Genomic DNA, 27807 nt, shown 5'->3' on the forward strand with positions numbered 1-27807 from the left:
GGCAGAGGGAAAGGAACAAGCAGGCTCCATACCAAGCAGGGAGTCTGATGACTTGGGGCCAGATCCTAGGACCCTGAGATCATGACCTGAGCTGAAGGCAGATGCTAAGCCAGTTGAGCCACCCAGGCATGCCCTAAGTTTATATATTTTAAAGTAGATAATTAGAAAGGTGAAGGCCAAGAGAAGTCTGACACACAGCTGTAGTAGTGATAGCTGATTCTTAATTGTGATTCCTATAGACAATAAGATATCACTTCCACCCATACACACACAGGTTGAGAAAATAGGATTTATGATTTGGCAGATTGCCAAGAAGTGGTTAAAATTTTGGCCCTAAAAAGGTTTTAAGTTTAAAGCCTTGGAAGCATTTTATGTTTGAAGTATTTAAGAGATTATGTGAAGGGACACACATAGGCGATGAGGAGGTTCTGATATCCACTAGGGTTTTCTATCTTTAATATAAAATACTTCCCTATCTTTTTAAGTAATTTTTTAAATGTGATTATCTTTCTTTCTGTAAGCAAATTATCTTCCAACTTATTTATCTCAGTTTTCCATCGCATACCAAATGCTGATAGCTTCAGTTTGAGAAAGTAAGGTTAAGGAAATCAAATTTGGACAGCTGGCAAAGGTATGTTTTCTATTCTGAGAGTAGAAATGAAGAGGGTCTTACTATGATGAGTACAGTTCTTGAAGAAGTTAAACGACAGTGTTCAATGCAGCCAGGTGAGGAATTTATTTTTCAATTAATAATGCATACCAAAAAATCAGAACCTAACTAGTTGACTTATATCTTGATTACTGATGGGTTTTATATGTAGATATTCTTTATGCAGTGAGTAGAAATTTACACTCTAGTGATTAGAATACTTTTCAAAGCTATATTGCCTGGATTTCTTTAATTTTTTTCCTGGAATTTTAGTTTTTGTTTATTCCTGAATGAGACTAAACCTCTCTGTTGTGTAGTTCGCTGTGAACAAAAATGTAAACATCTGTGGAGCAATACTGCTAGTCCTTATCTTTAAAACTTTGTAAAGCATTGTCAAATACATTATTTCATTTACTTATTACAACTTGTGTAGAGGTGATTCAGGACTATCATCATCCTAAAAGTAAGAGAGGTTGCTCATTCTGGGTCCTCCAGAGCTTGGAATTTGTGACTCATTATTCCAGATCCCCTGTTGTTTCTCCTCATAGATGAATCCTTTGGTAAAGCAAGGAATATTTTTACATTGTGAACCACTCATTATCTAAAGTGAACACTTGTAATCTAAAGCATAAATGTAATAGATTTTCATTTAATACTGTTTTTACCAATTAGGTAAATTAAGATGTATTTCTGTATAGCCTACTTTTAAATGTCAGAATTTTAAAATGATTTGTGCAGGTAGTTTATGGAATTTAGTGTTTTTATTTTTCCAGAGAAAGAAAGTATTAACTATTAAATGTAAAAAGAAATTATAATTAAAAGTAATTCTTACCCAACTGTTGAGTTTTCAAGAACCAAAAAGAGTTCCCTTTGAGTAGTTAGACAAAATGCTTTCTTGGTATTAATTTTGTCACTGACAGTCATTTGTCCTTTAGGAATAGATTTCTGAAAGCTGTTACAAAGAACCACAGTTTCACTAATGTGGACTGACAAGGACTGTCTTGAAGAAACTGGTTAAGTGTGATAGGGATCTTGTAGTCTGTCTGACTACAGGTGAGCACTTTCTTTGGAGGTGTTCAGGCTAGGTATCTTAGAACCATTAACAAGAAAAATAGGTTCTTGTGAATAGGTTTTCAAAATAAGCCTCTAATGGTATGCATTCCTAAATCCTTTTTATTTGCTCTTGAACTGTAGTTTTATGTATTGTGCTCTATTTGTTAGTAGGAAGAATAGATGTTCTAGAGATTCCCATGAACAGACAAACCTACTTAGAAGCATAGGTACTGAGATTTAGTCTTAAGAGCTTACCTTTAACACTTGCTTCTCTCTCTCTAGGAGGGGCTATCTGTAGGCAGCCTTTGTGATTGAGGATAGAGCAGCAACAGGAAGCAAGAAATATTAGGAATCAAGAATCCTGAATTCCAAATAAGGAAGGTTTCCTGTTCTTACATTTAAATATGGGTTTGTCTGAGCTGAGAATTTACAACGCTTCAGAATACTAGGGTATGTTTTACTAAAATCATTAGGAAGATTTTTTTTTTCCTATCAAAATTGCCTCCACTGAGAAAACCTTAGTACAGAGCTTCATACATAAAATTATGCTCTGTTTTTCAATACACATTACATTGTAAAGCAGTGATCAAATTCTATTAATTTTGTAGCTCTGTCAAGTTGAATGGTGATATTGAACTATGTTGATTATAAAACAAAGTAAGATACTTTACAGATTGTTGAAATGAAAGTCATATTGGCTTAAATAGGTGATTGAGTATTTTTGATGTATATAAGAAATCGAAATGGTGAATAATCAAGGGGTATTTATTTTGTGTATATAAGGAAAACAAAATTTGGGATAATTTTCTTCAAAACTGAAGTCACATTTTTAAGCACAATAAGCATATTAGTTCAGAATTTTCTATGTTAGTTTGACTTGTGCATTTTTTAAAACCATACAACTTAAAAACTAAATCATCTATATTAGTAACAAACTGTGAAGACTAAGATTAAAATATCTGACATTTTCTGAATGGCTGTCTGTTGGGTATAAGGGTGAAGTACCCTTGGGAATGCCTTAAAATTAGGCCAGTGCAAACCATTTTTTAAACTCTATTTGCAAAACTTTCCTAGTAAAGGTATTTGATCATCATGTTATCTGTAATTTTATGCATTAGTACCTGCTAATGATGGTGTCTTTGAACTTTGCCCTGTGTACTTTTCTTACAGTATACATTAACAAAAAAATTAATGATCCACTTGATTTTTTAAAAATCTGTTTTGATTTCTTTTTTATTCTTCTTTAGTCAATCTTTTTTTTTTTTTTTAATTAAAGATTTTATTTATTGGGGCGCCGGGGTGGCTCAGTGGGTTAAGCCTTTGCCTGCCTCTCTGCCTACTTGTGATCTCTCTCTGTCAAATAAATAAATAAAATCTTTAAAAAAATTTATTTTTATATATTTGACAGACATTGATCACAAGTAGGCAGAGAGGCAGAGAGAGAGAGGAGGAAGCAGGCTTCCTGCTGAGCAGGGATCCTGATTCGGGGCTCGATCCCAAGACCCTGGGATCATGACCTGAGCTGAAGGCAGAGACTTGAACCCACTGAGCCACCCAGGTGCCCAGGTGCCCCTTCTTTAGTCAGTCTTAATTTCTTGAAGTATGCTATGACAACTTAACTCAGGATAACCAAATTTCTCTTCTATTTACCCTTTGAATTGTTTTGTTAAACTGTTCTAAGGTCAGAACTGAATATCATCATTTCTAAGTAGCCATGGCAAAGATACTATAGGTAGCTTGTTTTCTGACCTTTGCTTCCTTAACTGGAGAGGATAACTTGGTTTTCAGCATTTTTTCTGATGGCCGAGCCTGAGCTAAAGAAAACCTATTAACTTATTTTCTAGTACTAACTAGATTTAGAAAATGTAAGCATATACAAATTTTGATAATATATAACAATGGTTTTCTGACTTTTTGCTGTTTTCTTTTTGTTTTTGTAATAGCAGTGAAACCTTTTCTTCAAATGAAACCTTAAACAAATCTGTGGCAATTAAGCTTAAGGAGAACAGAACAAAACCAAAATCTTACTCAGAACCCTGTTATTTGAAACATCAAAATGGAATGTCTCAGTTAAAACTGTCAGTTTTAAAGGCAGGAGTGCCATATAGCTGGTGTCAAATGAGGAAATTTGATAAGGAAGAAAATACAGTTATGTAATTTCAAAGTTTTTGAAAGATTCGATGCACCTAATTTAGAGTAAGTTTCTTGAACACAGTGGCTTTCTTTATTTGTTAGATATTAGTGTTTTGAAATAGTTATAATAAAATGAAATATTTTAACTTCCATAAAAATCATTGAGAATGGTCTCTCACATGCATGTATAAATCATATTGTGGGTTGTCTTTTTGTTAATGAACTAAGCTTTTTTTGTTTGTGCAGTGAAGTTAGTTGATGTTTAGAAGACTTTACACAATGCTTAGTATATGACATACACTCTTCTAAGATTAATTCCGGTAAGAACCTTAGAAGTTCTATTATCCACATAGTTACAAATGAGGTAACTGAGACGCACGAAAAGTATGTTACTTGCTCAAGGTTACTCTCAGAGCAAGATATGAAAGTACATAGTAGATTCACAGCGTCCATACATCTTTGTTAATGGCTTTTTAAAGAACATGGATGGAAACAGTTTTCATCTATCATTGTTTGAGCTTTTTTTAAAAAAATATTTATCTAAATTTGCCTTTAAAATAGAAGAATATTCTGAAACTTTAGTTATTTATAAGAACTTGAAAGTTTTTATTTATTTTTTTAAACCAGAGAGACAGACAGACAGAAGAGGGAAAGAGAAAATTTTAACTAGGCTCTATACCCAGTGTGGAGCCTGATACAGGGCTTGACCCTACTACAACCCTGAGATCGTGACCTGATTTGGGCACTTAACCAACTGAGCCATCCAGGCACCTTGAAAATTTTTACTTTTAAATACTATTTTGAGTTATAAATATATTAATACAACCTTAGTTGTATTAAATTAAATTGTTTTAAATTTAGTTGTCTTAATCTCCTTAAATTCCAGTTTAAGAAATTTCATATAGAAAATGTTAATATGGTAAGCAACAATCACAAAAGAACTCAACTAGAATTGATATTTGCAGTGCATCATTTAAAAAGATGGACAGCTTTGTCACTACTTGTTGCAAAGCTTCTTAAGGGGTCAAGTTTTCTGTAAGGAAAGTAATAGCATCCTAAATCCCTATTACTTGGAAGTAAGCGGAGCTGGCTTCTACCAGTCTGAACTGATTTAATGCAGTAAGGTCACATTTCCTAATTCAGATGTGGTAAAACATTTTATCAAGGCCTACTTAAGAGGAAGAGAAAAACTACTTTTTAGAGTAAGTAGAAAGTAACTCAATTTGTATTTTGGCTGCTCTCAAAGTGATGCACAGGCTTTGTGAAAATGTATTCTATGATCAAAGGCTACACATAGTCTATCGACCTGTGCTTATGTAAGTGTATCTTGGTATGTTCCATAGTCCAGAAAGGCAAAAATGACAACATATTTTTTTTAAAGATTTTATTTATTGTTTATTTGACAGACAGAGATCACAAGTAGATAGAGAGGCAGGCAGAGAGAGAGGGGAAGGGAAGCAGTCTCGCCGCTGAGCAGAGAGCCTGATGCAGGGCTCAATCCCAGAACCTTGGGACCATGACCTGAGCTGAAGGCAGAGGCTTTAACCCACTGAGCCACCCAGGCACCCCAACAACATTTTTCACTAGAGAATATAAGATAATTTACCAAAATTCCACTACAATGTTGTGGTCTTTTAGGCTTTTGCTGTTACATTGTTAAAATCCTGTTTTACTTTTATAACCATGAGCACTAGTAATATCACCTTTTGGTATTTTTATATGGTATAGAATCTTCCCTTCATCATGCTACCAATGGGCAACATACTGTATCTTTAATAATTTAAATAATATAAACCTATTTCTATGCAAATATTTAAATACTGTAATCACAGAAACTCCTATAGTTGATGCACATTTATTTTGAAAGTATAGGAAATAATTTTATCAAAGTTCATTTAGGATCACAGTGATCAAAAGACTATTTTCCTTAATCTATAAGGAGTGCCTACAATTCAATTTTAAAAAGATTAGAAACTTAATAAAAAAGTTAGGCAAAGGGCAATGAATAAATAATTTAAAGAAAAGGAACTTTGTGAAGCACTTAAAAATACAAAAATATGCCCAATCTTACTATAAAAGGAAATGTAAACTAAAATTTTTTTTTTCTTAAAAAAAGATTTTATTTATTTATTTGACAGACAGAGATCACAAGTAGGCAGAGAGGCAGGCGGGGTGGTGAGGGGTGGAGAAGCAGGCTCCCCACTGAGCCGAGAGCCCGATGCGGAACTCGGTCCCAGGACCCTGGGATCATGACCTGAGCTGAAAGCAGCGGCTTAACCCACTGAGCCACCCAGGCACCCCGTAAATTAAAACTCTTAAGCATACCATGTTATTAATAGAGAATGGGACCACTCAGAAATAGTAATATAAACCAGTTTAAGATACATAATTAAGAGGGAAAATTTGGTTCAGCATATGTTTAGTTTTACTGTATATTAAAAAGATACACCATATATACATGTATGTGTGGGATATATCCTAAAGGATATATAGGAAACTACTTCTGGAGACATTATTGCTGGTGTAACTGTTCATTCAAAACAATTGATTTGGGGAGAAATGTTAAGTCATAGAATATTAAGATCTGTACAGGACCTGTCCAAGTCATTCCTTTCTACAGCTGATTTAGAGTTGCCCAAGTGCTTTAGGTCACAGAGCTGTTGATTTCCATGTAGTTCTCCTTTCAGTATACCAGTAGTTCTCAGCTGGGCAAGCAGGTCTTAATGGAATTATCTTTATATTTTGATAACAGAGATTTTATCTCTTGTGGATTGGTATAGTACACTTATGTAGCCAGCATGTAGTAGGTGCTCAGTAAATGTTTGAATGAATTGAACAAATTTAGGATATTTATTACTCGTTTTTATTTATTAGACTTTGACATGGTATAGGTGGAAAGTATTTTATCTTTATCTTTGAAAGAAGAGAAATTATTTTTCTGTTTCCTTTTCTAGTGGAAAACTTATTATAAATGCATTTGTTATGGTTTAATTTTGATCTGTTCTAAAGAAACATTTGTAAAGTTACAATTTGCTAATCATTTTTCAGATACTGGCTACATGTCCTGTAGACCGAAAACCATTTCAGGCAGTGTTTAAATTGAGTGCATTGGAGGGTTGTGTTAAGGTAAGGTTTATGTTTTACTTTGTAGTATGAAATGTATAAACTTAGTTGAGATGATTTTCTTTAATAGATTTCCAGTTTGAGTATATTTATGAATTGTTCAACTTTAGGTTTAATATGTGATTATTATTTCTATTCAGCATGGCAAGCCTAGACCTTTCTACAAGGCTACAAAAATTATGAACCCTTTTTATTCTTTGCCTTCTTAAAGAAGACATATCTATGGTAGTCACCTTACGATTTTCCACAAAATACGACTTCTGATGCTCTAAAGGAAGTTTCACATTTAGTCTTAAATTGTAGGAGGTTTAAATTTTTAGAATGTTTTTAGTGTGAGGATGATTATATATCAGAAACATTTACTAATTAATTGGATAGTGCTTTGAATATATTCTTCCATTGAAAAGGGGTTTGAAATGGAATATGAGATTCAAAGACTGACCCCACAAAAACTTAAGTTTGAAAGACCTGAAAATTGTTTTTCATGAAAAGCATTATTATGTTTGGAAGGTTAAGCCAATAAAACTAAATATAAAATGGTATCTTTGTTTTTAAATGCTGGTGCTTGAAGGAAAGTGAGCAATTAGAGAATATGGGGTTTTGTAGAGATCTTGAGAGAGACTGCTCACAGTTTCAGGGTTAGTATAGGCAGATGACTTTTATTCTTTATGTACAATTTTATTGTAATCCTTAATCATAATCACTTTCATGAGATGCACATTTAAATACATAACCTCATTGATGTTATTTATGGTTATGAACCATGATTATGGTTTGTATTTAGATTAATATTTGGCTTACAAATAAAAGAAGAAAAAAGAAATAGGAACATATTCCTGAGTTAATGAATAAAAGGTGAAATGACAAAAGGAGAGTAAGTAGTTATATAAGATATATGAGAAGATTTCTTGAGATAACATTTACAAGTCATGAATGATGCATTGCGGTACTTGGCTGGCTCATTTGGTAGAACGTGCAGCTCTTGATCTCAGGGTAATGAGTTCAAGCCCATTTGCAGGTAGAGTTTACAAAAAAAAAAAAGGAATTTTCAATATATACATACCTGATGCCACTGATGAGGGGTAGAGAGGAAGACTATTCCCAAGTAGCATGATAAGCCCATAACAACTCAGTTGCTGTCTTTATGAATAGAAAGGGGTATGGAAGTGACATACAACTATTTAAGCATAAGGTATTCTCAGTGTAGGTATTTATAATTTGTTTTGATATATTTTTACCAGATGAGTCTCAGTGACATAAGGAACAAATGAGATTATAATTCAAATAATATGACATATGTAAAAAATTTTTTGCTTGTTGTAATTGTGTTAATTGTGCATCTATATAAATTAGTATGTCTTGGAGAAAGATACTATATAAATGTTATGATCAAAATTAAAGCATGGCTTCTCTGAAAGATAGATTCTCTGTTTTTCCCGACTATATATATAATGTTGCTGAAGATGTATTGGCATGAACTAGCTTCTAAAGATACTGTCCTCTAAAACTTTATTTTGTAGCTTTATGTGAAATACTGTTTTTGTTGCTTAGATTAACAACTTATGTTTTCTTTAATATGGTTTGTATTTTACTTAAATTAAAAGTCTGCAGGGGTGCCTGGTTGGTGCAGTTGGTTGAGTGCCCCACGCTCAGTTTCTGCTTGGTTGTGATCTTGGGGTTGTGAGTTTGGGCCCCAGGTTAATCACCACACTGAGCGCAATCTGTTTGGCACTTTATCTCTCTCTCCCTCTCTCCCTTCCTCTCTCAAATAAATTTTTTTAAAAAAGTTTAGAGGAGTGTTAACCTAATTTAGTCACTTAAGTATTTCTTATTATGTGATACTAACTATATGTTGTTAATATTTTCATTTGACCTTTACTTCTGAATCTTCACTTTATCCCTTTCCAACTAAACGAATGAGACATCTGTACTTGCTTACTCCCTTTTTATACTTGTTTTTCAATTCATATTGAACATTTTACCTCTGTAAAAGTGTCCTCACTAAGGTTTGGGATAATTCTTTGTTTTCTGCATGTGGTACTTTTGACTGCCCTTTATTTTCTTTGGCTTATAGGGTATCTTTTTATGAATTTTGTATGTATGTTTTACTTTTCTGACCTTTTCACAATCTTTTCATCTCTCTGCCTTCCTTACCTTCTTAAAAAAACATTTCTTAAATTTTAAATTCCTTTCAGTGTCCTGGGGATACTTTCTCTCTAAATCTTCTCAAGTACTCCAGTAGTTATAAGCTCTTACAGGTATTTGTATGGCTTCTAAAACTATCACTAGCCCAGATCTCTTTCCTCAGAACTAGATTTATGTTTTCATCTGCTTGTTGGATATCTCCGTGTAGAATACTGAGGAATGTAAACATTAACAGATCCAGAACTCATCTGGGAGTTTTCCTTTTTTTCTTTCTCCCTCATCTTTGCTTAGTCCTTCTGAGCGATGTCTTTTTTTTTTATTTATTTGACAGACAGAGATCACAAGTAGGTGCAGAGGCAGGCAGAGAGAGGAGGAAGCAGGCTCCCTGCTGAGCAGAGAGCCCGATGCGGGGCTCCATCCCAGGACCCTGGGATCATGACCTGAGCCAAAGGCAGAGGCCTTAACCCACTGAGCCACCCAGGCGCCCTGAGCAATGTTTTAAATTTGTTTTCTCTTCATTCTTTTTTTGTCACTTCTTTGTAGACCTTCATGCTGTCATTTAGACTGGTTCTGCCAATAGAAATATAGTACAAGCCACTATAATTTAAAATTTTTACTTTCAGTAGTTACATTGAAAGAGTAAAAAGAAACCATTAAAATAAATTTTTATAGTATATTTAATCGAACATAACTAATGTATTATGTCAACATACAGTAATTTTAAAGAATTATTGAGAAGTTTTATCTTGTTCTATATCTTTGAAATAGTATATAGTTTTACACTTAGAGTACATCTCAATTCAGACAAGCCACATTTCAGTGCTCAATAACCACATATGGCTAGTATCTTTTCTAAGTGTGTAGATCTGCTATACAACTCTAAAAGCTTTCTTCTGGTTTCCCAGACTTTATAGTCTCTCCTTAACTGGTTTGTTCTCTACAATGCTTTAATACCTCCATTTATTCACTGTTTCCCCTGGAATTATTTTCTTATTTGAACCCCTTTACAATCTCTTCCTAATATGTTACATCAGCTTCATATCCTGCTAATATTTTCTTACCGATCTGCATTGGCTTCTCATTGTTCCTTGTAACTATGTTCATTCTTCTATTCAGAATACTTTTTTCTTAGACAAATTCCTACTCTTTAGGACTGACTCATTAAAGTCTTCTCTTTTATCCTCAAATAGTAAATTTCTCAGTCCTACATGTATACAGAGATCTGTGCTCAAGAGCACTTTCTGTTTACATGCCTCTCACTATTTTGTTTCCCTGGAGCTTTAGCACACTTACCAGTCTTAAAGCTTAGGATACTTGAATGAATAAGCATGTGTTTGGGCTACCCTTTCATTCAGAAAATTTTGCTTCTTTAATTTTTTTATGCTTTCAGAGGAGAATTGATAGACTATCATTTGTGGTGCTGGATTATCACTTTAAGGATTTTGCTTTTCTTCTAGGTTCAAGTAAAAAGACAGTTGAGAGAAACAAAAGACAAAACTGAAAGCTCTTTTAAGAAGCAGCTCTCCTGTTGTGAAAATTCTAAAAGCTGTATGAGGTTAGTGATGAACTTCATAAGTGGAGTCCAAACGTTTAAAACCAGAAGGTAGCTAATAATAAAAAATAAAGAGTTATCTTTTTTTTTTTTAACAATGTGGCGTTTAAATGTATTTAATTATTTCTTTTAAAGCACACACTTGATATTAAGAAATGATCCGCTGAAATCTGAGAATTGAATTTGAACTATCTTATTCATGAATTTTTTTGGTTTTTTTTTTTTCTGTAATCTGTTTAGATGAATATTTTTATAAAATAAAAGTGTTATAGCAGTGTAAATTAAAGCTTATTCATTTCTGTTTATGACAAACCAATAATGAGTAAGTATTGGTATACTGACCACATTTTGGTTAGCACCACTCTAGTATTTATGGACAAAAAGTAGAAAATAACTAACGATGTAGCACAACATTCTTTATGAGACAGTTATAATTGAAACTGCTTATTATTATCTTTATAGTTTTCTTTTTTTGTATAGTAGCAGGCACTTGGTACCTACCATAACAACCATTTATGTTTTAACATGTTTGGATTTCTTTCTTTAATTACTGTTGTTAAAATGTAATTGCCTAGAAATACAGTGCTTAGTACTTGAGTTTATTAGGTATTTAACATATTTTTTGAACTAAATTGAGAAGATAGTGTACTGGAAATTAATTCATTATTAATACTTAAATTGTTCCAGTACATTTAGAAGTTAAGCCCATTTTGATCTGACATATATTCAGAGCTTTCCAAAAATTGTATTCTGAAGACAATATATATTGTCAAATTCATAATGAAACCTATGATTCATTAGTATATTTAATCACAATACTAATTTCTTTTTTTTTTCTTTCAAAGATTCATTCACTTATTTTAGTAGGGGGTGTGTGGTAGAGGGAGAGAGAGAGTCTAAGCAGATTCTGTGCTGAGCATGCAGCCTCACTTAGCTCGATATCCCAACCCTGAGATCATGACCCAAGCTGAAACCAAGAGTTTGGACCCATAAAGGCACCCCTTGAATACTGATTTCTTAACAGAGTAGATTTATTTAGTTACTAAAACAGTTGACAGGGGCGCCTGGGTGGTTCAGTGGGTTAAAGCCTCTGCCTTTGGCGCAGATCATGATCTCAGGGTCCTGGGATCAAGCCTCGCATGGGGCTCTCTGCTCAGTGGGAAGCCTGCTTCCTCCTCTCTCTCTGCCTGCCTCTCTGCCTGCTTGTGATCTCTGTATGTCAGATAAATAAATAAAATCTTTAAAAAATAAATGAATGAATGAATAAAATAAAACAGTTGACAGTAGTTGTTAAGATTTATGCAGTCATGCCACAGTTTATAACACTGCGGATCTTTAGATCTTTTTGGAAGTTATGGACTTATTTTAGAATCTGAAGAAGACTATTGACAGTTTCTACCAGAAAAACAGGTCATAAAACATACTTACACACAAAACTTTGTATGTGATTTTAAGGGATTCGTGGAACAGCCATAAACCCAAGTTAGTAAATGCATTAGAGCAAATTTTATTAACATTTTCTTTTAACTCGGAATCAGTTTTGATTCTTGCATTTATGTTTACAGAGAAGATGGTAGCACACTTTTCCTAGGACTCTGAGAAACTTCTGCTAGCTTCATTCTTGATACATCTCCTGTTACTTGATATGACTGTGTCAAGAATATACATTTTTATGCTTCCTCTGAATTACCACAGTTCTTTGGCCCTTACTGAGAGTGCAGTGGTCATCACTGTATGTCCTATATAACAGGGTCATACACGGGGTCTAACACAGCTGAGGTAGTTCATATGCTTAACTGCTTTTTCTCAGGGATTTGTGGTAGCGGGATGGTATAGAGAAATAACAATTACAAAATAATAATTTGCTTTTGCCTACCAAATCAGCCCCTCCATAATTTCTCCCAAGGCGGAAAACCTGTCAGCTATTGAATATTTATAGTATATTCTTTTTTGGAGTCTTTGGTGTTTTAGCATTCCTTTCATTCAATCTTATATTCACTGTAGTCTCTGTAGCACCTCGATATCCATTCAGTGCTGCCTCTCCCTTCTAAAGCAGTACAAAACCCCTGATGCCCCTTCCTTTCTGTTACTTTCTACCAGTTCCAGGGAAGGGGATTGTGGTTTTTTATTTGGTTTGGTTTGGGTGTTTTTTTTCTTGGTAGTGAACCTCCCTTGTAAGTCATTGGAGTGGAGAGTGGCATCTGAATGGGGAGTAGCAACTGGTCATTCTTTCTTTGCTAGAATTTAAAACTCAGTGCATAATCCATTTCATTTTGCTTGGCAGTGAACTGAAAAATGAGCAGAACAACAAAGTTCTCTTAGTTATTTCACCTCTCTATTAATGTTTACAGAAAAAAAGTCATAAAAGAAGATATGTTAAATGCAAAACTTAAGGATTTGAAGATGACACATAGTAAGTGACTTGTTTAACTTGTGTTTTCTACCCTTTTTTGTTTCTTCAGTGCTTGCGTTAAAGTTCTTATTAGATACATTTTGGTTCAGAAAATAGTCATACAGAGAGCTCTACTGAGCTCTGTACATTGTGTTCAGTCCTATATCAACTGTTGCCATGTAATCATTTATGCTTTCCCTTCCCCCCTTTTATGCTCAGCTTGGAAGGAGGGAAGAGATCGAGTGCGAGTGTGTGTGCGTGCACACGTGTGTGTGTGTGTGTGTGTGTGTGTGTGTGTGTGAAAAGGAAAAGGAGAAAAGAGTGTTTTCTAATTACTTGGTGGGTAGCAGCCTGCATGTGGTCTTACTCCATACATTAGTGCAGAAGTGCTTAGGGGAGATAAGGTAAAATACCTTGTGGGCCAGAAACTGTAAGCAGTAGCCTTATAGTTACTGAGAGAGGTCTATGGCAGTAGGAAGTTAATTCACAGTTCCCAGAAGAAGTTGTGGTTTGGCCTCTAATCACACTTCTAACTTGAAACTGTTTGGAAATGGAGCACCTCTTACATATTTATCTGATGAGCAGTTAAATATTCCTGTCTTTTGTTCTTTTCTAGTGCATGGTTCTCTAAGTTAGTAAAGCTTTGCAGCAGGGTGTGAGAAAAATGGCACCACCGTTCTTTGTGACTCCTCCTCAGGGCTCAGGCTATTGATTCTGTTTCAAAGAAGAACTTACTATAGGTTGTTTATAAGCAGGGGGGTGAACATTTATTTTTCAGATTAGGTTCCTATGAAGTTCTATTTATAGATATAAAGAATTAATTCACTGTTCTTAAAAGTAAATGATAATCAGCTTAATTTTTTTATAGATTATGAGGTTTGGATGTTATTACTTTTGCTGATTAGAATTAACATGATCTCTCAGGTTCATGGATGCCCAGATTTACTGCCTTTGAATTCACTGATTACATGAAATTGCAATATAAGGACTTCTGTGGTCGTATAGCATTTTTCTTTAGTTAAAAACTTTAGATGTCAAAACTTCTTCTGTCATTGCTATAGATTAGCATCATTTTTTATGGATAGCCTTTGCTTGGTATAATTCTAGGATCTGATATAAAATTTATGGCTGAGGAAGATTAAATGATGTTTTAGATTTTCTTTAAATAATTTGGCATGCTTTCACTATATTAATCTTAATTTTAAGACTACTGTAATTTCCTTTAGTGTTTATCTTCTGCCTGGCTTTATTTTTAGAGAGAGAAAACTATTCCTGCCAGAAGGTTAACATTGTCCAAGCCCTGTTAAAGTAGTGCTATGTCTACTTGTTAAGATGCCTGAATTATTTGTTTGGTTTAGGATAGTAAAAAATACTCATTATGCTTTATGAGTGGATACTACAGAAGTACTAACTAATACCTAGGTAATTATGAGCAAATGTGTATACAAGTCTGGATTCATTTGAGGGTACTTGGTGATTTTCCTTTTAGTTTTTTTCTGTGATGTTGCTTTTTACTTGGGGAATTTAATATATCTAACATGGCCAGTTTTACTTCCTGCATTGAAATAGATTACGTACCTGATAACATAGTTAGTTTGTATTTAAGTATTGTATTTAATGAAAATTACTCAGGTTTAAGTTCTAAATCCATCCATACACAGTATGTACTCAGTGTGAGATGTTTGTACTAGTAGAGCCAGAGAATTGAGATCAACTCATCCCATTCAATAAACCATGCTAAGCACAGTTGTAGACTCTTAGGAGTATAGCAGTATACTAAAGAGACAAAGTGCTTGCTAACGGAGTATCTTCTGTGGACAATGAAAAGATAAATGTGTGTAATATGACAGGTAGTGATAAATGCTTTAAAGAAGAATAGAACTGGGGCGCCTGGGTGGCTCAGTGGGTTAAAGCCTCTGCCTTCAGCTCAGGTCATGATCCCAGGGTCGTGGGATCGAGCCCCGCATCGGGCTCTCTGCTCAGCGGGGAGCCTGCTTCCTCCTCTCTCTGCCTGCCTCTCTGCCTACTTGTGATTTCTGTCTGTCAAATAAATAAATAAAATCTTTAAAAAAAAAAAAAAAAAAAAAGAAGAAGAATAGAACAGGGTAAAGTGATAAAGAATGATGATATTATAGATGTGATTATCTCATGTAAGTGGTCAAGGAAAGCCTCTTGGTGAGTTTATATTTGAATAGCAACCTAGAATAATTAAGGGATGAAGTCATAAAGAATATCTCAAGGAAGAGCGTTCTAAGTGAGATAACAGCAAGTGCAAAAGCCCTGTGACAAGAGCAAAACCTTGATATGTTCAAGGAATATTACAGAGGTCAATATGACTAGAGTGATTGAGTTAGATAGGTAGAGGAGGAAGAATAAGACATTGGTGGGCAGGGCCGTTAGGGCCTGTGTGAGATGGGAAGTACTTTCTGGGATAACATCTGACATATTATTAAAGGACAACTCTGCCTATTAAGGGGAAACAGATCATAGGAGGACTGAGAGACTAATAAGGTGCATTTTCTAGGCTAAAGATCATGGTAGATTGGGCGGAGAAGGTATTAGTGGAAGTAGTGAGAAGTGGTTCAATTCTGAATCTATTGTATTTCAAAGGGGAAATTAACAGGATTTGCTGATGGATTGGATGTTGGGTATAAGGTTGATTTTAAGGTCTTGGCTTGATTGTTAAAATGGAGTTGCTGATTACTAAAATGGTGAAGGCTGGTACAGTGTTTAGGAGTGTATAATCAGGAATTCTCTGTTGAACATGGAAGATGCCTACTCTACAACCAAGTAGAGGTTCTCTGAAGAAATACGGATGTTTGAATGTCATATGCAAATAAACCATTTATCTTTGGGCCATCTTATAGATGGTCCCCAATTTATGATGGTTAGACTTATGATTTCTGACTTTTAGTGGTGTGAAAGTGACACACATTGAGTAGAAAGTGTACTTTGAATTTTGATCTTTTCCAAGTCTAGCAATCCATAGCATATAGTACTCTCTTGTGATGTTAGGCAGCTCCTGGTCAGCCATGCAATCACAACAGTAACCAAAATAATATACTTAAAACTACCCTCTACCCGTACAGCCATTCTGTTTTTCACTTTCAGTACAGTATTCAGTCAATTACATGAGATATCCAACACTTTATTATAAAATAGATTTGGTGTTAGGTGATCTTACCCAATTATAGGCTAAGGGAAATGTTCTGAGTGTGTTAAAGGTAGGCCTAAGCTAAGCTGTAAGGTTCAGTAGGTTAGGTGTATTAAATGCGTTTTAAGGTGTTTTCAACTTACAGTGTGTTTATTGGGATATAACCCCATTGTAAGTTAAGGAAGGTGTGTAATTAGAAAAAGCTTGATTCTACATGTAAGGAGGTTTTACAAATACCTCAGCTATTTATTATACCTGTATATTTTTTGTTTATGATTTTATTTTTAAAAAATTGCCTAGATCTATATTCATTTCCTAGGGCTGCTGTAACAAACTAACCACCAACTTGGTGGTTTAAACCAACAGGAATTTGTTTTCTCACCATTCTGGTGGTTAGAATTCTAAAGTCAAAGTATTGGCAGACCCATAATCCTTTTCAGGGTTCTAGGGAAGAATCCTTCTTTGTCTCTTCCTAACTTCTGGTGGCTCCTGGCAATCCTTGGCATTCTTGGGCTTGTAGCTGCATTACAGGATTCTCTGTCTCTGTCTTCACATGTCCTTCCTCTTTGTCTCCCTGTATATCATTTTCTGTCTCTGATAAGGACACTGTCATTGAATTTAGTTAAGGTCCACCCTAATCCAGTATTATATCAATCTTACCTGAATTGCATCTGCCAAGATCCTCTTTCTCTCTCTCTCTCTCTCTGTTTTTTTTAAGATTTTATTTATCTGAGAGAGAGAGAGAGTGCAAGTGTGGAGGAGGGTCAGAGGGAGAGGGAGAGGGAGAAGCAGACTCCCTGCTGAGCAGGGAGCCTGCTATGCCATCGAACGGAGCTCGAACCCAGGATCCTGAGATCATGACCTAAGCTGAAGGCAGAGGCTTTAACTGATCCACCCAGCTGCCCCAAGATCATATTTCTGAATGTCATAATATTTTGAGGTTCCAGGTGGACATGAATTTTGGTTGAATTCTTTACAAAGTCACTGAAGTGTAAAACACGGAAGAGTTGTTACAGTATTTATAAAATAAAATTTCTAAGTGATAGGAAAACAGTGTACCCCAACCCTGGTGCCTAGGTTGTGTTCTCCTAGTACCATTTCCCAATGAAAGTACCAGGGCATCTTGAAATAAATGACTGACTGATTCCAGGTTTGAGGTAGTAAATAAGATGTGTCTAGAACATTTTTCTAAAAGCAAGAAGTTTTTAAACACTACTTGCATCATAACAAAAAGTCTTTAGGAATCAATTTGCTTGGGCTCCCTCTTGCCAAAAATGGGATAATTTGAGCATCAAGAAGAGTAATAAAAAAAAAAAGAAGAGTAATAAAACTACAGTTATTGAGACCTGTCAGATAAGTTGAAATCCAAGAGTTCATCACGCTACCTTATAAGTAAACACACTAATTGATCTGTTTAGGAGGATGCTAGGAGGTTAATTTATTTTGAAAACCGGTACATGAAGAAAAATATCAAAGCATCTTTCATGCTTTTCCTTGCGGTAAATAGATAGATGAGGATAATTGAACAGTAATAAAGGAAAGTTAATTTTTTTTTTAAAGATTTTATTTATTTATTTGACAGAGAGAGATCACAAGTAGGCAGAGAGAGAGGAGGAAGCAGGCTCCCTGCTGAGCAGAGAGCCTGATGCGGGACTCGATCCCAGGACCCTGAGATCATGACCTGAGCCGAAGGCAGCGGCTTAACCCACTGAGCCACCCAGGTGCCCAGGAAAGTTAATTTTTTAAAGAAATATTTCAGCACATAATTTTACATGGAATTACAGATTATGAATATCAGCATTTTGTAAACTGTAGTGAATTAATGGCTCCTAGGCAGTGATCAGCAGTGGTTGTTCGCATCACAAAAGGAGGGAGCAGCAAACATTAAACATCTCCTTATAGAAGTAGATAATATACAGTAGTAATAACAAAATGAAAAACCCTGCATCTGATTAAAAATCTGACTACTGATTTATAGGGTATATAGAAACACAGAAACATACTAAGCAACTACAAGGGGATGCAGTCAGCAAAATTTAGACACAGACGAATGACTTGGGTTTCTTCAGTCCGAAAATTCCAAGGAGTTTAAGAGGGATGGAGGGGACTGTGGATTAAAGAGACAAGCATTAAAGCAACCACAATTTATGGACCTTATTTGGATCCTTATTCTAACATGTCATAAAAAGAAAGTAAGCAAATACAACTTGGGATGCCTGGGTGGCACAGTAAGTTAAGTGTCCACCTTCAGCTCAGGTCATCATCCCGGGGTCCTGGGATGGAGCCCCACAGTGGGCTTTCTGTTCAGTGGGGAGCCTGTTTCTCCATCTCCCTCTGCCTGCTGTTCTGCCTGCTTATATGTGCATTCGATCTCTCTGTCAAATAAATAAAATCTTTTAAAAAAAATACAACTGTGGACAGTTGGGGAAAATTGAGCATTGGGTATTTGATATTAAGGAATTACTGGGTTTTTGTTTGTGAGAATGGTATTAAGGATTTTTCCCCCTTGTCTTTTTGGAGTTACATACTGAAATATTTATGTATTAAATGATAAAATGTCCAGAATTATTTCTAAATGATCCTGAGAGGGTTGTAGATAAATTAACAGTGGGGATGAATTAATAATTTTGGAGACTGGGATTTGGGTATATGGGGATTTCATTATGCTAGTCTGTCTACTTTTCGGTTGTTTGAAATTTTCTGTAATTAAAAGAAAGTGCTATGAGAATTTAATTGTCCATTTCTGCCTTCCCCCATAGTGGTACATAAAGTAATTCAAGGCCTTATAGTTAACTTTTAACTTACAGTTAAGATACAGTATATTGTCTTGGGTATATGGGTTTTTTTTCTATATGATTCTGTTTCTCGTGGTTATTTTCTAAATGGCATTTTCCACGGTATCATGCAAAGTGGTAGTGACCATTAAGTGTTTAACAGTTTGATTGTCCTTGGCTGCAACTACCTGATGACAGAAGATAATTGATCTATAGATATAACAAATAGAAAACTGAGATTCAGGAAGTTAAACTAATAAAAATGTGCATGAGAACATTACCTCCAATTTCGGGAAGTAGTTTCCTTTAATAAAGGAAGGAGACAGATTAATGTTAAATAAAAATGGCTAAATTTAACATTAGTCAAGTCTGCTCTGTAGGTGTCATTTTTTGTACTTCATGTAATGTTCAAAATCATTAATAATTGTAAACTTTAAGACAGTTTTAAAAAGCTCGGTATCTTAGCCAGGATCACACAGCTCACAGTTGGACCAGCCAGAATTTGATTAGTCTTCAGACTCCGTATCTGGTATCTCTTCCCACCACACAGAAATATTAAAGCATGCTATTAGTAATGTTACCCATCTTAAGCCTTTCACTTTATGGTTGTCTGTAGTTTTTATAACTCAGATTATTATCTTATTTTGATGGGTCTTATTTGGATGTACTTTTGAGCTAAAAAATAATATAAAATTAACTGTCATTTTGATAGCATCATATCTGTTTTCTACTTGATAGATCAATTAACCTTGATTATTTTGCCTTACCTTTCAGAAATGTGTTATCAGTCTTTTTTTTTTTTTTTCCCAGACTAGTTTATAAACCATACCTATAGGAATAGAACATTAAAGAGTTTTTAACCTTTAGTTTTCACTTTCCTCCCTCTTATACTGTTTGTGGGAATGCAAGTTGGTACAGCCACTCTGGAAAACAGTATGGAGGTTCCTGAAAAAGTTAAAAATAGAGCTATGACCCAGCAATTGCACTGTTTATCCCAAAGATACAAATGTAGTGATCTGAAGGGGTACCTGCACCCAATGCTTATAGCTGCAATGTCCACAATAGCCAAACTGTGGAAAGAGCACAGATGTCCATCAGTGGATAAATGGATGAAGAAGATGTGGTGTATATATACAATGGAAAATACTCAGCCATCAAAAAAATGAAATCTTGCCATTTGCAGTAATGTGGATGGGTATTTGCTTAATGAAATAAGTCAATCCGAGAAAGGCAATTATATGATTTCACTCAATATGTGGAATTTAAGAAACAAAACAGGAGCATAAGGGAAGAGAGGAAAAAATAAAACAAGATGAAATCAGAGGGAGACAAACCATAAGACACTTTTTTTTTTTAAATTTTTTTTTATTTATCAGAGAGAGAGGGAGAGAGAGCGAGCACAGGCAGACAGAATGGCAGGCAGAGGCAGAGGGAGAAGCAGGCTCCCTGCTGAGCAAGGAGCCCGATGTGGGACTCGATCCCAGGACGCTGGGATCATGACCCAAGCCGAAGGCAGCTGCTTAACCAACTGAGCCACCCAGGCGTCCCACCATAAGACACTCTTAATCATAGGAAACAAACTGAGGGTTACTGGGACGGAGAGGGATGGGGAATGGGACAACTGGGTGATGGGCATTAAGGAGGGTACCTGATGTAATGAGCAATGGGTGTTATATACAACTGATGTATTACTGACCTCTACAGTAATACACTAATACTAAAAATACTGTCACTGAACTGTACAGTAATACAGTAATACACTATGTTAATTAATTGAATTTTGATTTTAAAAAAAAAAGGAAAGTGACTCAGCAGCCCTCCCTTCATTCAGTATGAAGCAATAACAGAGAGAGCCCCTAGCATCTAATAGTGCTCCAGTGCGATCACTGCTCTTTGCTGGTAACATTCCTTCTGATGTGTGTTTTCATTGGTTGTACTAAATTAAAAGGTTAAATGTTAAAATTTCAAAAAAAATTTTTTTTCATATTCTGCATGAGATTTTTTAGTTTTTTTTTTTAATTAACAGACTGCCTCCTTAGAAGACACTGAGAGAATCTGTAAATTATTACTTGTAATTGTCCCAAAGTTTAGGGTAGAAATGAGCCTTTATACAGGAGAAAAGCAACCTTGGACCCTTAAATTTAACCACTTGATGACTGAGCAAAGAATGAAGAGATTAAGTTAAGGTGAAGGTAAAGTTAGTGGCAAGTTATGCATATTAAATATATCTTTATTTACTTAACCTGTTACATTGAACAGGAGCCATTGTGTCCTAAGGATGATTTAAATTTCTTTTTATAAAAAACTTTTTGAGAAAACCTTTTTTCTTTACCTAGGACTGCTTAAGTAGATTTTAGAAGCAGCTTAGTGTACTTCTTTCATTTCTTAAAGTTTTTTGAAGCAGGAAGGGACTGTTCTTTGAACATTTATGTATGGCTTTATGCCTGAAGTTATTTATCTTTATGTTATACACTACTCAAACTAATGAACAGAGCATATGAAACTGAAATTCTTTTATCTGAATTAGAAATTATACATTAGTTAAAATTGTAGAAGGCCTAATAGATTTTATTGGGAGTTGGGCCACTTGGCCTTTGTACTGGTTTTTCCATTAAATCATCTGTGACTGTAGTAAAATTAGGTAAATTGTTTAATTTAGTTTCTTCATATGATGAAAATACTGGTGCCTCACTTGAAGATACTGGGAAAGGTTAGATAGCATACCTTTGGCAGATTTGTTGAGGAAATATTACTTTTTTTAACTCTCACTAGGTAACTGAGTTGTCATACTTTTTTTCTTTTTTTAAGTCATTTATGTACTTGGAATAAACATTAATCTTTTGTTTGGACTAATAGTTTATAATTGGTGCAGTTTATAAAAAGTATCCCTTTTTTATTTAGGCATTTCTTAATGGAGTGCTTCTTGAAGTACATGCTAGAGCATTTAATTATGGCTTTATTAACTTTGGAATCAATTAATCAAGCTGTAATTGGGTACCTGCCAAATAATGGGCTCTAAGTTAAAAGCCTTTTTCATACTTGTTTGTATTGTAGAAAAGATGTTTTCATGAAACATCTTTTGGCATTAGTATTTCATGATACATGTTTAGGATGTGCTGAATTCAAACAAGACAACCTTCTAGCTAAGCATAGCAGATTGACAAACATGGGACCTGTTTAATTCCCTAAACCTTCCAAGAACCCTACTAAAATGATAACAAAAGAATGAAAAGAAAAAAAAAAATTTAAGCCACAAATCCAGAGAACAAGGGAGAAGAGACAGCAAATAAGAGATGTCCACAAAACTTGAAAGTGATTGTGTGAGGCGAATGGTAAATTGTCTTAACAGATGGGGTGCCTGGCTGGCTCAGGGAGTAGAGCATGTGACTCTTAGGGTCACGAGTTCAAGCCCTGTGTTGCCAATAGAGTTTATTTAAAGAAAAAAAAATTGTCTAAGCAGATAGCTGAACCTTTCATGGGGAGCATGGAATTAATTAAAAATCAGTTTACATACCATAGAACCTTAGGCAGACTTGGGTCTGAGGACCTCCATTATCTAGAAGGCAGGGATATGGGTGATGCCAAAAACCAGAACTGGTTAAAGTGTTTGTTTGTTTGTTTGTTTGTTTGTTTTAAAGATTTTGTTTATTTGACAGAGAGAGACACAGCAAGAGGGGAAACACAAGCAGGGGGAGTGGGAGAGGAAAAAGCTTGGCAGGAAGCCTGATACAGGGCTCAATCCCAGGACTCTGGGACCATGACTAGAGCTGAAGGCAGACATCAAACAACTGAACCACCCAGGCACCCCTTGGTTAAAGTGTTTTAAAGACTTATTTATTTATTTGACAGAGATCACAAATAGGCGGGGGGGGGGGTGGGGGGTGGGAGAAGCAGGCACCCCGCTAAGCAGGGAGAGCCCTATGTTGAGCTTGATCCCAGGACCCTGAGAATATGACCAGAGCCGGAAGGTAGAGGCTTAATTCCTGAACCACCCAGGCACCACGGTTGAAGTGTTTTAAAGAACTTTATCCTGCAGAGTTTTAGCAACTTTATCCTGCAGAGTTTTAGCGCAAGAGGGTAGGGGTGGAGTCCCCCCAGGCAAAGACTGGATGTTTCCTCCATAGAGTGAGTGGTTAAATCAGATTAAATTCTGGCACAAGTGAGGGTTGAGGAAACAACAGTAAAGAGGGAAATTAAATCAAATATTAAAGCCTCTAATTCTCTACCCATGGCACTTGCACTCTTGCTTATTGCTAAATTAGAAATAGGAGGCATCTTATCTAAGACAAAAGAGTTGAGATTCTAATATTTGGGAGTCTCTGAATGAAATAGCCAGATCCCTGCTTGATCAGCTTAAAGTGAAACCCGTTAGTTGAAACGCTCTGACCACCTGTTCTCAAGATTTTCAGTCAGTATTTTAGTGTCTCAAAAATCATGGGTCACTGGGTATTTGTGGGGAACCTCCAATATAAGAGAGGTCAAAACAGAGACAAAAGGAACTGGATAGAATAAACCAAGTGCTGGGAAAGGAAACTTTAAAAATTAATATTCACAGAGATAAGGGATAGTTCATCATTGACACAAGAAAGACTGAAAAAAGGCAACTTGGAAACCAAAAATGTTATAGTAGAAATTTTAAAAATTCAACAGGGATAAAGAATAAATTGAGAAAACTGAGAAGGTGAGATGAAAAGTTGACAAGATGGTAGGGTATTAGTCTGTAAGGTTCAGTACGGACTAATAATATTTCAGAAAGAAAACAAGCCAAAAGGCAGAAAGTTACCAAGGTACTACAAAGGAAAATTTCCCCAGAGTTGCTGGGTATGAGTATCTGAATAAAGAAATAACCCAACACCTGGTAAATAAGGAAAGAACTAAAGTGCTTCATAAAATTCTAGAACTCTGCAGATAACAAGATCCTAAGAGGTTCTAGAGAGAGAAAACAAGACTATGTATAAAAGAATGTTATCAACAATGGATGGAGCACTGGAGCAATGTCTTGAAAATTCTGGGGAAAATAATTGCTAAACCAGGACATTGTAAACCCTGTTAAACTGTCAATCAGGTGTTAGGGTAGAATAGACATTGTCAAACATGTAAGAGCCCTTGCTTCACTAAATAAGATAGTAGTGAACATTGTTCCAAAAAATGAGTTCTGACCTAGGGATTTAAAAAATGAGTTCTGGCTTTTTCACAACGGGTTTGCCGCCAGAACACAGGTGTCGTGAAAACCACCGCTCATCCTAAACCAGAATGGGGAAGGAAAAGACTCATATCAACATTGTTGTCATCGGACACGTAGATTCGGGCAAGTCTACCACTACTGGTCATCTGATCTACAAATGTGGTGGGATCGACAAAAGAACTATCGAAAAATTCGAGAAGGAGGCTGCTGAGATGGGAAAAGGCTCCTTCAAGTACGCCTGGGTCTTGGATAAACTGAAAGCTGAACGTGAACGTGGTATCACCATTGATATCTCCCTGTGGAAATTCGAGACCAACAAGTATTACGTGACCATCATTGATGCTCCAGGACACAGAGACTTTATCAAAAACATGATTACAGGCACATCCCAGGCTGACTGTGCTGTCCTGATTGTTGCTGCTGGTGTTGGTGAATTTGAAGCCGGTATCTCCAAGAACGGCAGACCCGTGAGCATGCCCTTCTGGCTTACACACTGGGTGTAAAACAATTAATTGTTGGTGTTAACAAAATGGATTCCACTGAGCCACCCTACAGCCAGAAGAGATACGAGGAAATCGTTAAGGAAGTCAGCACCTACATTAAGAAAATTGGCTACAACCTTGACACAGTAGCATTTGTGCCAATTTCTGGTTGGAATGGTGACAACATGCTGGAGCCAAGTGCTAATATGCCTTGGTTCAAGGGATGGAAAGTCACCTGTAAAGATGGGAATGCCAGTGGAACCACACTGCTTGAAGCTCTGGATTGCATTCTGCCACCAATTCGTCCAACTGACAAGCCCTTGCGTCTGCCTCTCCAGGACGTCTACAAAATTGGTGGTATTGTTACTGTCCCTGTGGGCTGAGTGGAGACTGGTGTTCTTAAGCCTGGCATGGTGGTCACTTTTGCTCCAGTCAATGTTACAACTGAAGTCAAGTCTGTTGAAATGCACCATGAAGCTTTGAGTGAGGCTCTTCCTGGGGACAATGTGGGCTTCAATGTCAAGAACGTATCTGTCAGGGCGCCTGGGTGGCTCAGTGGGTTAAGCTGCTGCCTTCGGCTCAGGTCATGATCTCAGGGTCCTGGGATCGAGTCCCGCATCGGGCTCTCTGCTCAGCAGGGAGCCTGTTTCCTCCTCTCTCTCTCTCTGTCTGCCTCTCTGCCTACTTGTGATCTCTCTCTGTCAAATAAATAAATAAAGTCTTTAAAAAAAAAAAAAAAGAACGTATCTGTCAAAGATGTTCGTCGTGGCAATGTGGCTGGTGACAGCAAAAATGACCCACCAATGGAAGCAGCTGGCTTCACAGCTCAGGTGATTATCCTGAAGCATCCAGGCCAAATTAGTGCTGGATATGCACCTGTGCTGGATTGTCACACAGCTCACATTGCTTGCAAGTTTGCTGAGCTGAAGGAGAAGATAGATCGTTGTTCTGGAAAAAAGCTGGAAGATGGTCCCAAGTTCTTGAAATCTGGTGACGCTGCCATTGTTGATATGGTTCCTGGCAAGCCTATGTGTGTTGAGAGCTTCTCTGACTATCCTCCTCTGGGCCGTTTCGCTGTTCGTGACATGAGACAGACGGTTGCTGTGGGTGTCATCAAAGCAGTGGACAAGAAGGCAGCTGGAGCTGGCAAGGTCACCAAGTCTGCCCAGAAAGCTCAGAAGGCTAAATGAATATTATCCCCAATACCTGCCACCCCAGTCTTAATCAGTGGTGGAAGAATGGTCTCAGAACTGTTTGTGTCAATTGGCCATTTAAGTTTAATAGTAAAAGACTGGTTAATGATAACAATGCATCATAAAACCTTCAGAAGGAAAGGAGAATGTTTTGTGGACCATTTGTTTTTTTGTGTGTGTGGCAGTTTTAAGTTATTAGTTTTTAAAATCAGTACTTTTTAATGGAAACAACTTGACCAAAAATCTGTCACAGAATTTTGAGACCCATTAAAACAAAAGTTTAATGAGAAAAAAAAAAAAATGAGTTCTGACCTAGGGAAAAGGTAAATGGGATTATCAGGATGTTGATAGAGGATAGTTCTGAATGACTGTTAAACTACTTTTAGAGGGTTACCAGTTCAGACTAGAGTGGGACAGAGGAGTACCATTTCCGTGAGAGTGGGAAGCAGAGTTTGTGGATGAGATGATGTGTTTGCGTATAGTAAGAGGAGATTGATACTTTTGTTGAAGAGTTAGCTATAAATTAATTATAGGTAATAAAGAGAAAAAAGGAAAAGAAAGCAAAGTAGTTAACCCTAGGAAAAGCAAGCAGTTGTGTAAGAAAAATAATCATAATGTAGTATATGGTTCAGCTGTGAATAATGTTTATATAGTTATAGTAATGTAATATTGCTTTTGATATATCAAAAAGAACATTTGGTGGAAGCAGCAGCTAAGCAGGTAGATAGGGTAGTGGTGTAAGAGAAAAGTCTTTATCTTCTATAGTAAAAAAAAATTAGAAAATATCTGAAACCAGAAAAAGTCAGGTAGAGTAGTATAAGCTTGTTATTTAGAAATAAAGAAGCAAATATTAGAAGAAACAGTTAAGGGATTTGATGAGTGCTTTCAGGGAACAGGAATTTCTGTAGTTTGCTGTTGTGCTGTTTGATTTCTTGAAGTTTGTACATGCATTACTTTGATAAAAAATGCAATATAAAGGCCTATCATTGCTGTCCAAAGGCAGTTAGATTAGTAGGGTGGATTTGTGAAATGGTCTTTGATCACAATTTAGGCATATCCACCAGTATTGAGTATTTTTGAGATTGTTATTGGAGCTGCTTAGTAATTACCTGAGAATTACCCAAAGATAGTTGGAATACCTTTTGAACCAAATTTTCATTTAGCGTCTGGCCAGAAAACAAACAGTTTTTTGCATAGAGAGCATTCTCTAATGGTGGCTTCCTGAGATAGGTTTTCAAGTGAGGGAGTGCTGTGTAAACTTTACAATCTTAGAAGTGTTAAGTGAATGAAACTTGAGTGAAAATAACTCAGTACCCTTAGGTACTGGTTGTACACTGTCCAACTATAATAGCACTTCTGTGCCTAGCTGAAAGAAATAGTTAAACTTCTAAGAATGTGACTGGATATCACACATTTTATTCCTGGCTTGATGCACAGTTTAAAAAATCAGTATTAGGGGCACCTGGGTGGCTCAGTGTTTTAAGCCTCTGCCTTCTGCTCAGGTCATGGTCTCAGGGTCCTGGGATCGAGCCCCGCATTGGGCTCTCTGCTCAATGGGGAGCCTGCTTTCCCCTCTTTCTCTGTCTGTCTCTCTGCCTACTTGTGATCTCTCTTTCTGTGTCAAATAAACAGATAAAATCTTAAAAAAAAAAATCAGTACTGGGGTGCCTCGGTGGCTCAGTTGGTTAAGTGTCCTATTTTGGCTTAGGTCATGATCTCGGGGGTCCTTGGATTGAGCCCCGCATTAGCCTCTTCACTTAGTGGAGTCTACTTTCCCTCTCCCTCTGCTCATCTCTTTCTCCAATAAATAAATAAAATTTTACTTATAAATAAAATTAGTATTATCTTTTAAATATACGTTGAAGAGTAAGAAAATAAGTTTCTGGAACTCAGCCAGTACCTCTTTCCCCATTGTTGAAATTACATTTGTTAGAACACTTCTGGGTGGGACATGTGTGAAGGATGGATAATA

At 36.1% G+C, this 27807-nt stretch overlaps 1 protein-coding gene and 1 pseudogene across 5 annotated transcripts in view; both read left to right on the top strand.

Moving 5' to 3' along the window:
* The window catches only part of SCAF11 (SR-related CTD associated factor 11), a 72251-nt gene that overhangs the window by 30448 nt on the left and 13996 nt on the right, over positions 1–27807 (top strand). For 4 of the 5 annotated variants that reach the window (XM_059185576.1, XM_059185573.1, XM_059185575.1 and 1 more), the window contains 3 exons: positions 6884–6961; positions 10561–10658; positions 13007–13068. In XM_059185576.1, coding sequence (XP_059041559.1) covers positions 6884–6961; positions 10561–10658; positions 13007–13068 — 238 coding nt within the window. Of the gene's footprint in view, positions 1–1984; positions 2153–6883; positions 6962–10560; positions 10659–13006; positions 13069–27807 lie in introns of all 5 variants that reach the window. The other variant, XM_059185578.1, reaches the window with a different exon arrangement.
* On the top strand, positions 24148–26119 carry LOC131838856 (elongation factor 1-alpha 1-like; annotated as a pseudogene).

This window comes from Mustela lutreola, chromosome 8 (genome assembly GCF_030435805.1).
Source record: "Mustela lutreola isolate mMusLut2 chromosome 8, mMusLut2.pri, whole genome shotgun sequence".
NCBI classification, from domain to species: Eukaryota; Metazoa; Chordata; class Mammalia; order Carnivora; family Mustelidae; genus Mustela; species Mustela lutreola.